The sequence below is a fragment of the Priapulus caudatus genome, unplaced genomic scaffold (assembly GCF_000485595.1).
Source record: "Priapulus caudatus unplaced genomic scaffold, Priapulus_caudatus-5.0.1 Scaffold755, whole genome shotgun sequence".
NCBI lineage: Eukaryota > Metazoa > Priapulida > Priapulimorpha > Priapulimorphida > Priapulidae > Priapulus > Priapulus caudatus.
The window spans coordinates 77,120-89,194 of NW_014577816.1; the positions used below are offsets into that span (position 1 = coordinate 77,120).

Below are 12,075 nucleotides of genomic sequence, written 5' to 3' on the forward strand. Positions count from 1 at the left end.
TACTACTAGTAGTACCACCACTAACTTACTCTCATGATCAATAATAACAACACGCACGCACGCACGCACGCACACACACACGCACAGCACGATTGTGCAAGAGCCCAAGTTTGGTGGTTTTGTGCGTGCGTGCGTGCGTGCGTGTGTGTGTGTGTGTGTGTGCGTGTGTGTGTGCGTGTGCGTGGATGTGTGCTGTATTATGGTTCGCACAGTCCTCGAAAAGTCCTTCAATTTGAGGGGAGTTTTTGAAAAGTACTTGAATTTAGTAAATGTTGATTTTGTGCTTGAAAAGTCTTTGAATTTCATGAAAATGTCCTTGAATTTTTAGAAAGAATCCTTGCCTGTAATAAAAAGAAATTTTGTACCATCAATAATGTGCATACCTCAATAAAAATTGCGTTAAATTAGCTTAAAAAGCTATAGACACGATAGACAGTTAAATGATGATCACAAATTACAGTAAGTCAGTAAAATCAGTCAGTAAATCAAGGTATGTTCTAGAAGTGACTGTGTTTAGAAGGGTTTATTAATGTGATCCAGGTAAGTTTTAGAGGTGACATTGATTAAGAATGGGATTATTAAATTAATCCAGGTATGTTTTGTTCTGTGTATGAATTCCGATAAAATGTCCGATAAAATGTCCTTGAAAAGTCCTTGGAATTTTTTTCAGTCCTGTATGAACCATATGTGTATGTTGTGCGCGTGTGTGCATCTGTGTGTGTATATACCAAATAATTTATTGCTTGTGTTGGCATAAATTTTAATACATGCCTAAATCTTGTAGATAGCAATGAATTGTTGTCACTTATTTTTAGCTCATCTGACGTAGTCCGATGCAGCTTGTAGAATCGCATGATCGTCCGTGCGTCCATCCGTGCGTGCGTGCGTGCTGTGTGTGTATATACCAAATAATTTATTGCTTGTGTTGGCATAAATTTTAATACATGCCTAAATCTATTAGATAGCGATGAATTGTTGTCACTTATTTTTACCTCATCTGACGTAGTCAGATGCAGCTTGTAGAATCGCATGATCGTCCGTGCGTCCATCCGTGCGTGCGTCCGTCAACAGGTGGGCACAAATCTAAACGACTCGACGTACAGATTCGAAAGTCGGGACGTGGGGGGGTAATCCGAAAACGAGTTGGGATGTCGAAGATGGGGGTCAAAGGTCAAAGGTCAAGAGGTGTAAAAGAAGGGGGAACATTCCCTCCTTAACTTAAGGTATAGGGAGGAAATGCGGAATTGCGGCACAAATCTAAACGGCTCGACCTAGGCTAGTGATAGTCGGTGTATAGCATCATGGTAGGAAAAGCCATCACTGTGCCGAAATTGGAGGTCACAGATGTGTGTGTGTGTGTGTTGTTATTATTGATCATGAAAGTAAGTTAGTGGCGGTAGTACTACTACTAGTGTTGTACCCAAACTTGGAATCTTGCACAATCGTGCTGCCCAAACTGCGGATTCCTCAGTTTGGCTGCCCGTGCAATCTCAATCTGCAATCTCAATCTGCAATCTCTCTTGCTTATTCAACTACACTTAATGGCGATTGTGGCGTATGCGAGCATAACTGGTGCATACTAGGAAGGGATTTCTCTAATAGTTTAAAAAAATATAATCATTTATTATTTTAACAAAGATGCGTAATAGTGAAACACATTGAAGAAAGCTGATAAGAAGATATAGGAACTCTTTCTGATGATATAACCTTTGATACCCTTTGAATTCCAAGCTTGTGAAATCCCTGCTACACCATATCTCTCATTTGCTGACTCAAAAACTCAGTCTATGACCCTCGCTATACTAGAATATATGCCTTGCCTGGCTGGTCCCACTAAACAAAGTACAAAATTGTAACAGATTAGAATCCATCCAGCACAAAGCTGCCAAGTAGGTGTTAAAAAACTAGAGTGCAAGTTCTGAAATTACATTGGGCAATCTAGACTGGCCCGTTCTTCATGCTCGTTTCCTACACATAATATTCATGATTTATCATGGCTATGTGTCTCACCTTGCATAGTAAAGCCATCGCGTCATACTTTGTCATTCGATCATCTCTGTCCACTGTCTTTAATATGTGACATCCTCAAATGACTCATTCAATTTAGTATTTTTTTGTTTAGGTAATTTCTCACAGGAACTCTCTCTCTCTCATGCTCTATAGTAAATTGTGATATTGAAACCTCTTGTTCTGTTTGTATTGTCGAGCTAGCCACTGAATCCCTAATACGCAGGTGATTATTGAATTCTTCGATAAGTCGTCTATTATTAGGGTACCTGGCACAGTGTCAGCAGATTATCATGATTAGATGTTATCTTGTTTACAGTGCTATGTTTGTACAACGTATATCTTAAGCACAAGGTTGTTTGCCGAACTATTTCCAGGGTAGTATTCTTGAAGCTCTCATTTAAAACAGATATAAACCATGATGTTTGAAACAAATTTTTGATATAATATGTGTATTACAATGCAAATGTTTGAATCATAAGTTGCGACTTTCTTGTAGGCAGAATATGTCAGCTGAACTACTACAGAACTTGAATAGCGTGTATGACAAATGGGAGAAAAAGGCGCAGCCTTATGGGTTGCGGAACTCTGTTGTCAAACAGATACAGGATAGAGCTAGGAGACCCAGTCAGAGACCAGGATCATATATGAGTGACAGACACAATGGCTTTACTGGACCATCAATGGTACTATGTATATCATAATATCAGTATAGTTGCGTGTGACAAGGTCAACTTGTGTGTTTATGTGCATCACAAGTGTGTGTGTGTGTGTGTGTGTGTGTGTCAATGTGTGTTTGTGTGTGTGTGTGTGTGTGCGTGCGTGCGTGCGTGCGTGCGTGCGTGCGTGTGTGTGTGCGCGCACGCGTGACCCGCCGTGTGCATGTGTGCTGTGGTCGTGTGCGTGTGTGGTGTGTGTGTGTGTGTGTGTGTGTGTGTGTGTGTGTGGTGTGTGTGTGTGTGTGTGTCGTGTTGTTGTGTGTGTGTCCCTGTGTGTGTGTGTGTGTGCGTGTGCGTTTGTGCTGTCGTGTGCGTGTGCGGTGTGTCGTGCGTGTGCGTGGATGTGTGTCTTGTATTATGTTCGCACAGTCCTCGAAAAGTCCTGAATTTGAGGGAGTCCTTGAAACAGTACTTGAATTTAGTAAATGTTGATTTTGTGCTTGAATAAGTCTTTGAATTTCATGAAAATGTCGCTTGAATTTTTAGAAAGAATCCTTGCCTGTAATAAAAGAAATTTTGTACATCATAATGTGCATACCTCATAAAAAATTGCGTTAAATTTAGCTTAAAAGCTATAGACACGAATAAGACAGTTAAATGATGATCACAATTACAGTAAGTCAGTAAAATCAGTCAGTAATCAAGGTATTTCTAGAAGCTGACTGTGTTTAGAAGGGTTTATTAATGTGATCCAGGTAAGTTTTAGAGGTTACATTGATTAAGAATGGGATATTAAATTAATCCAGGTATGTTTTGTTCTGTGTAATGAATTCCGATAAAATGTCCGATAAAATGTCCTTGAAAAGTCCTTGGAATTTTTTTCAGTCCTGTATGAACCATATGTGTATGTTGTGCGCGTGTGTGCATCTGTGTGTGTATATATACCAAATATATTTATTGTTGTGTTGGCATAAATTTAATACATGCTAAATCTTGTAGATAGCAATGAATTGTTGTCCACTTATTTTTATGCTCATCTGACGTAGTCCCGATGGCAAGCTTGTAGAATCGCATGATCGTCCGTGCGTCCATCGCGTGCGTGCGTGCGTGCTGTTGTGTGTATATACCAAATAAATTTATTGCTTGTGTTGGCATAAATTTTAATACATGCCTAAATCTATTAGATAGCGATGAATTGTTGTCACTTATTTTTACCTCATCTGACGTAGTCAGATGCAGCTTGTTAGAATCGCATGATCGTCCGTGCGTCCATCGGCGTGCGTGCGTGTCAACAGGTGGGCCACAAATCTAAACGACTCGACGTACAGATTCGAAAGTCGGGACGTGGGGGGGTAATCCGAAACGAGTTGGGATGTCGAAGATGGGGTCAAAGGTCAAAGTCAAGAGGTGTAAAAGAAGGGGGACATTCCCTCCTTAACTTAAGGTATAGGGAGGAAATGCGGAGATTGCGGCACAAAATCTAAACGGCTCGACCTAGGCTAGTGATAGTCGGTGTATAGCATCATGGTAGGAAAAGCCATCACTGTGCCGAAATTGGAGGTCACAGGTCAAGGTCAATGGGGCACAAGGTAGATTTAGACATTTTCTGAGAACATGGTCTGACGGAGCGATTGAAAAACTTTTTTTTTTCAGGCGTGACCTAGCATTTTTTATGGCTTTATTGAAAGGACCATGAAATGTACTTTCCGCTGACATGCGAAGAGTAAGTGTCGATAACCTTTTGACCCTCAAGAGGAGCGGTTAAACATTGATTTGTGCCACAATGCACCATAAAACAGTTTCAGGCACTCGATTTGTATCAACCAATGGGATTTGGGAGGTATGCAGAATGTAGAAGGTTGCTGAAATGATGTGTACGCAACTGCGTATCTGCATATCTGCGCCGAAACAAAGGTGTCAGCTACGCACGACTTAAATGTTACGTTTATAACCGTAGCAACAGGCCTCAGATGAGCCCAGACGCTCTGCGGTTCTTGTTATGGCATACATAATGAAGGGCAGTTGCACTATATCAAGTCAAGTGATAGACGTTTTTTATTTAGGTTTCTATCTATATGAAAAGTCCTTAGACTATATCAGGCAGAGGTATTGGATAAACATTGATCGATGCAGTGATCAATCATGCGATTGTCAATCATAGGTTACTATCCATAAGCATGATTGGTCAATCAACTGCTATGAAGTATATCATGTGGTATGGTATGACTTTCTGTGTTTCCTGACAGACCTGGGAAGAAGGCTAGGCCAGTTTTAAAGTGGCACCAACTACGTGCGATGGCTGGGGGCAAGTACCGACCATTCATGGGCCTGTGCTGGCAATGTCTGTGTCCCACTAAGTCGAGTAAGTTTTTAGTTATATTTAGCTATAAAATATGAAATTATGGTGATTTAAGTGTTAATCTGTGTAATAAGTGTTGTTGGTGCAATGTTGTGTATAGTGCACTATATAGTTACATGTGAATGTACATGGCATGTGTTATATGTAGCAGTCAATATAGTGTGTGTGTTATGTGTTTCACTAGTGTGATAATGTATGTAAAGTTCTTAGAACTAACAGATTTGCCATACTACTTATGGCACTGCAGCATATTCTAAGTATCAGTGTTCGAAATAAGAGAAATTTTTTGCTTGTCTGACCGACAAGCTACATAGTCCAGGAGCAAATTCCTGTACAACCTCTAAATAGAATTGGTTCAACAGTCACTACATCTAAGGTTTGACTTGACAGGATGGTCGAATAGACCCCCTGGAACACCCAGCAGGTATGTAGTTCAAAATTGGGTATTCAGTTTTGTGCTAGCAGCCATTTTAATAGACAAGGGTGGGTGACGCAACACCGTTAAAACTCCTATCTTTGCTAATAATCAACCAATTTTAATTATTTTGGTACCAATGGGTCCGTCTTAGAAATTGCTACCATAAAAAAAAGTTAACCTATAAGAGTTCACTTAAGAGGTCACTAGAGGTCACTACAGGTCAAAGCGGTCATGTGACAGGCATTTTTCCTTAACTGCAGTAATGATTAGCAAATATAAATAAAATGTTGGCTAGCATGAGTTGCGTATGTTTATTTTACCTAGGGTGACCATATACGGAGTCAGTAAATATAAACTATTCATCTTGAACGGCTAACTTATGGCAGCAAATCGGAATAGTGAATGAAATCCGTGACATGATGACCTTCAAATTTTGGGTAGGGTAACAACTGCTAAATTCTTAATTTTTAAAAGTTTTGGTACCATAGATTCCTTATTGAAATTTGCCTAGCATACTGTATTAACACAAATATAATGTTAATGCCTTTAGAAAGTCACTACAGGTCAAAGCGGAAAAACATAAAAAAGTAAACAACATACAAAATGAATGAATGTTCCAACATGAGCCACTGACTGGATTGGATAGCACATATGTTTGCTAATAACCATGTGCTATAACACTACTAAATAATATACACCACTCTATATAAATTAGATATTCAACATTGATTTGGCATGGATATCAGTTTTTAGGTGCGAGTTAAGAGTGCAATAACACGAACGAGTGAGCACATAAAACCATGTGATCAGGCCCGTAGCCAGCTTTATTGGTGGGGGGTTCTTTTTTCGCAATGTTGGCAATTTGCTCGGCAGGGGCGTGTACAGGATTTGTACAGGGCTAGGTCTAACCGCTAACCGTAACGCGAAGCGACCAGGCGAGGAGGCCAAGCGACCGAGCGGTGTGGGAGGGTGTGGGGGGGGTGATTTCACTGTTTTCACCCTTCCGCACGATAGAGATTTTGCAATTATTACACTAAAATGGAGCGACCTGAGATGAAATTCTTGCAAATTTTCAACAAATTTTTTTTTGGCTTGGGGGGAGGGCTCGGGGGGGGGGGGGTTCGTTCGAACCCCCCGAACCTCACCAGTGTTGGCTACTGCCCAATGATAGATGGATCCGCAACAAAATCCAGTACAGTGTGCCATGATGGCGAGCCTTGGCCAGGAAGACAGCGTCATAACGTTCGACCTCGCCATCTATGTCAAAGCCAAAGAAATACAATGGCGCCTACCAGAAGAGTTTGTCAACATGGTCATTCGCATGGGAGGCTTCCAAGTAGCCATAAACTACCTATCCCTCCTGGGAAAAAAATATGATGGATCGGGAATAGAGGATCTACTTATCGAATCGGGAGTGTATGGTAGTGGCACCGCCTCACTGCTTCTAAAGGGCAAGTTTTTCCTACAACCGTTCGTGCACATCGACTGATCATGGAAGCCATATTCCGTCTCCAGTGGCAAGCCTTTATCAAGTGGCTGTCAGACAATGATGGTGGTGGTGTAGATAAGGAAGCAGTGGCAGAGTACACCAGGGCCTGTAGAGAAGCTGTCCAGGAACGCAGAGCTGTCAAGGAAAACTTAGACAAGCTGACGCAGAACATGGTAGAGCTGAAACAGCAGTTCACCACATTCAAGAATGAGGCTCGCAGCAAATCTCACCTGTTTGCTTTCTGGGATGACTATGTTGCTATGGTCCAGCTGCTTCTCCAGTTCATCAGGGCAGAGAGGACCAGTGACTGGCATCTCCACCTGTCAGCAACTTCTGCCATGACACCCCACTTCTTCGCCATGGACAGGCCAAACTATTCCCGATGGCTACCTCACAGGTCTACATCACCGACATGAGCCAGCTGTTGGAGACACATCCTGCCAATCACAAAGAGTTGGTCAATGGAAACCATGCTGTCAGCAGGTCTAGTCAGCCGTTTGCTCATGTGTGGACTGATATGGCCTTGGAGCAATCCATCAACCTGGACTCAAAGACCAAGGGTGGCATCATCGGCATCAGTCAGAAACCCGGAGCACTGGAACGCTGGTTCTTAACCAGCCACGAACGAGCTGTTATCACAACAGCAATGAAGGAGATGTGTGGCCTGCAAGATTCTGATCGAGTGGGAACACACAAGGAGGCAGCCCCAAATAGATGGAAGAGAGATGAGGGAGATGTCAACAAGCTCACAACACATCACATCACATCACATCAGGCCTCATGACAGACCCATTCTCTCTTGATGAAGTGGACAATGACAGTGATGACCCCTTACCCCTTATCAACATTGCCACAGGAGTGGTGATGCCACAAGATGTTACAAGATGCCTACTGAGCTGCTATGAGTTAGGCACAGCACAGATGACAACATTTGTGGAGGAAAGGCTCAACACCAATGAGGTGCTCTTTTGGAATGCCTTACCCAATCTCAAGATCAAGACCTTCACCACATTGGCAAAGAAGAAGAAAATCAAGACAGCTGACGACAAAACAATCAAAATGTACTTTCCGCTGACATGCGAAGAGTAAGTGTCGGATAACCTTTTGACCCTCAAGAGGAGGGTTAAACATTGATTTGTGCCACAATGCACCATAAAACAGTTTCAGGCACTCGATTTGTATCAACCAATGGGATTTGGGAGGTATGCAGAATGTAGGTGGCTGAAATGATGTGTACGCAACTGCGTATCTGCATATCTGCGCCGAACAAAGGTGTCACTACGCACGACTTAAATGTTACGTTTATAACCGTAGCAACAGGCCTCAGATGAGCCCAGACGCTCTGCGGTTCTTGTTATGCATACATAATGAAGGGCAGTTGCACTATAGTCAAGTCAAGTGATAGACGTTTTTTATTTAGGTTTCTATCTATATGAAAAGTCCTTAGACTATATCAGGCAGAGGTATTGGATAAACATTGATCGATGCAGTGATTGCAGATTTAATTGTCAATCATAGGTTACTATCCATAAGCATGATTGGTCAATCAACTGCTATGAAGTATATCATGTGGTATGGTATGACTTTCTGTGTTCCTGACAGACCCTGGGAAGAAGGCTAGGCCAGTTTAAAGTGGCACCAACTACGTGCGATGCTGGGGGCAAGTACCGACCATTCATGGGCCTGTGCTGCAATGTCTGTGTCCCACTAAGTCGAGTAAGTTTTTAGTTATATTTAGCTAGTAAAATAATGAAATTATGGTGATTATAAGTGTTAATCTGTGTAATAAGTGTTGTTGGTGACAATGTTGTGTATAGTGCACTATATAGTATACATGTGAATGTACATGGCATGTTTATATGTAGCAGTCAATATAGTGTGTGTTATGTGTTTCACTAGTGTGATAATGTATGTAAAGTTCTTAGAACTAACAGATTTGCCATACTACTTAATGGCACTGCAGCATATTCTAGTATCAGTGTTCGAAATAAGAGAAATTTTTTGCTTGTCTGACCGACAAGCTACATAGTCCAGGAGCAAATTCCTGTACAACCTCTAAAAATGGAATTGGTTCAACAGTCACTACATCTAAGGTTTGACTTGACAGGATGGTCGAATAGACCCCCTGGAACACCCCAGGTAGTATGTAGTCTCAAATTGTGGTATCAGTTTTGTGCTAGCAGCCATTTTATAGACAAGGGTGGGTGACGCAACACCGTTAAAACTCCTATCTTTGCTAATAATCAACCAATTTTAATTATTTTGGTACCAATGGGTCCGTCTTAGAAATTGCTACCATAAAAAAAATGTTAACCTACTTAAGAGGTCACTTAAGAGGTCACTAGAGGTCACTACAGGTCAAAAGGTCATGTGACAGGCATTTTTCCTTAAACTGCAGTAATGATTGCCAAATATAAATAAAATGTTGCTACATGAGTTTGCGTATGTTTATTTTACCCTAGGGTGACCATATACGGAGTCCAGTAAATATAAACTATTCATCTTGAACGGCTAACTTATGGCAGCAAATGGAATAGTGAATGAAATCCGTGACATGATGACCATTCAAATTTTTGGGTAGGGGTAACAAACTGCTAAATATCTTTGCCAATATTTTACCAAATTTAAAAGTTTTGGTACCAATAGATCCTTATTGAAATTTGCTAGCATACTGTATTAACACAAATATAATGTTAACTGCCTTAGAAAGTCACTACAGGTCAAAGCGGAAAAACATAAAAAAGGTAAAACATACAAAATGAATGAATGTTCCAACATGAGCCACTGACTGGGATGGATAGCACATGTTGCTATAACCATGTGCTATAACCACTACTAAAAATATACCACCACTCTATATAAATAGATTATCACATGATTTGGCATGGATATCAGTTTTAGGTGCGAGTTAAGAGTGCAATAACACGAACGAGTGAGCACATAAAACCATGTGATCAGGCCCGTAGCCAGCTTTATATTGGGGGGGGGGGGTTCTTTTTTCCAATGTTGGCAATTTGCTCGGCAGGGGCGTGTACAGGATTTGTACCAGGGCTAGGTCTAACCGTAACCGTAACGCGAAGCGACCAGGCGAGGGAGCCAAGCGACCGAGTGTGGGAGGGGGGTGTTCACTGTTCACCCTTCCGCACGATAGAGATTTTGCAATTATTACACTAAAATGGAGCGACCTGAGATTGCAAAATCTTGCAAAATTTTCAACAAATTTTTTTGGCTTGGGGAGCGGCGCGGCGGGGGGGGGGGGGGCGTCAGGGCTGTGGGAGCCGGCCGAGGCACGGCCAGCCGTTGCGCGCGGGGCGCGCCAGCGTGCCTGGCGTCGCGTTTCGTCTCGAACCCCCGAAACCTCAACCAGTGTGCGCTACTGCCAATTTGCATAGATGGACCGCCAACAGAATCAGTACAGTGTCCATGATGGCGACCTTTGGCCATGAAGACGCCGTCATAACCGTTCGTACCTCCCATCATATGTCAAAGTGCCAAAGAAACTACACAATCTCCCAGGCCGGCCTACAGAAGAGTTTGTCAAACATGGCCTATTCGCACACGGGCAGGCTTCCAAGCTCAGCCATAACAACTACCTTCCCTCCCTGCGCCGCAAAAACAATAGCATGGATCGGCAATAGAGGATCACTTATCGATCGAGCTGTCTAGGTAGTGGCCCCACCGCCCTCACTGCTTCTAAGCAAGTGTTTTGCCTACAACCTTGTGACACATCGACTGATCACTGGAAGCCATATTCCGTCTCCTAGTGGCAAGCTCATCACAGTGGCTGTCAGACAATGGGATGGTGTGCGTGAGTAAGCGAAGCATGGCAGGAGCTACGCAGCCAGGCGCCTGTAGAGAAGCTGTCCAGCGACACGCAGAGCTAGTCAAGGAAACTTAGACAAAAGCTTTGACGCAGAACATGCGTAGAGCCTAAACAGCAGGTTCACCACAATTCAAGAATGAGTGCTCGCCAGCAATCTCACCTGTTTGCTTTCTGGCATGACTATGTTGCTATGGTCTCCAGCTGCTCTCTGCCAGCTTCATCAGGGCAGAGAGCAGACCATGTGACTGCGCATCTCCACCTTCAGCAACTCGCCCATGACACCCACTTCTTCGCCATGGACAGGCCCAAACTATTCCGATGCTACCTCACACGTCTACATCACCGACATAGCCATGCCTGTTGCGAGACACATCCTGCCCCATTCACAAAAGAGTTGGTCAATGGTAAACCATGCTGTCAGCAGGTCTAGTCAGCCGTTGCCTCATTGTGCTGACTTGATATTGGCCTTGGAGCAATCCATCAACCTGGCCAAAGACAAGGGTGCATCATCGGCCGATCAGTCAGAAAACCCGCGGAGCCACCGTGGCAACGCTGCGTTCTTAACCAGCATGAACGAGCTTTATCACAACAGCAATGAAGGGAGATGTGTGCCTGCAAGATTCTGATCGAGTGGGAACACACAAGGAGGCAGCCCCAAATAGATGAGAAGATGAGCGGAGAAGGAGTGTCAACAACTCACAACAACATCACATCACATCACATCAGGCCTCATGACAGAACCATTCTCTCTATGATGAACGTGTGACAATGACCCGAGTGATGACCCCTTACCCCTTATCAACATTTGCCACAGCAGTAGTGATGATAGTGCAATACCATAGATGCCTACTGAGCTGCTCATGAGTTAGCACAGCAACATGACAACACCTCTTTGTGGCGGAAAGGCCTCGAGAACACCAATGGAGGTCTGCTCTTTTGCGAAATGCCTTACCCAATCTCAGATCAAGACCTTCACCACATTGGCAAAGCAAGAAGAAAATCAACGACAGAGGCTGATCGACAAAACAATCAACTGTGCTGACGTGAATCGTCGACTTATTTGGCCGTCCTTGTGATTTCTCGCAAATGTCTATGCACATTCCCAAACTCTGAGACTAAGAAGCGTCTTCCACGCTTATTTAACTCTGCTCGACAGTCCGCCCTTATTCCCTCCGATACCACATCCGGATGCAAATCTCAGGAAACAACGCACAAGTGCTGTTCCTCATCCGGAGAGGATTACCAGGGAATTCGCGATGTTCATGGCCACTTCCGAAAACATTCCTCAGCACTAGGACTGCACAGGATGATCATAAACTG

At 43.1% G+C, this 12,075-nt stretch overlaps 1 protein-coding gene across 5 annotated transcripts in view; it reads left to right on the forward strand.

The window, feature by feature from the left end:
* The window catches only part of LOC106813319 (glycerol-3-phosphate acyltransferase 1, mitochondrial-like), a 33,391-nt gene that overhangs the window by 5,666 nt on the left and 15,650 nt on the right, over positions 1–12,075 (forward strand). For 3 of the 5 annotated variants that reach the window (XM_014817429.1, XM_014817430.1, XM_014817431.1), the window contains exons 2-3: positions 2,507–2,693; positions 8,535–8,648. In XM_014817429.1, the coding sequence (XP_014672915.1) occupies positions 2,507–2,693; positions 8,535–8,648 (301 nt within the window). Of the gene's footprint in view, positions 1–2,506; positions 2,694–5,014; positions 5,029–8,534; positions 8,649–12,075 lie in introns of those variants that run through there. The other 2 variants (XM_014817433.1, XM_014817434.1) reach the window with 2 other exon arrangements.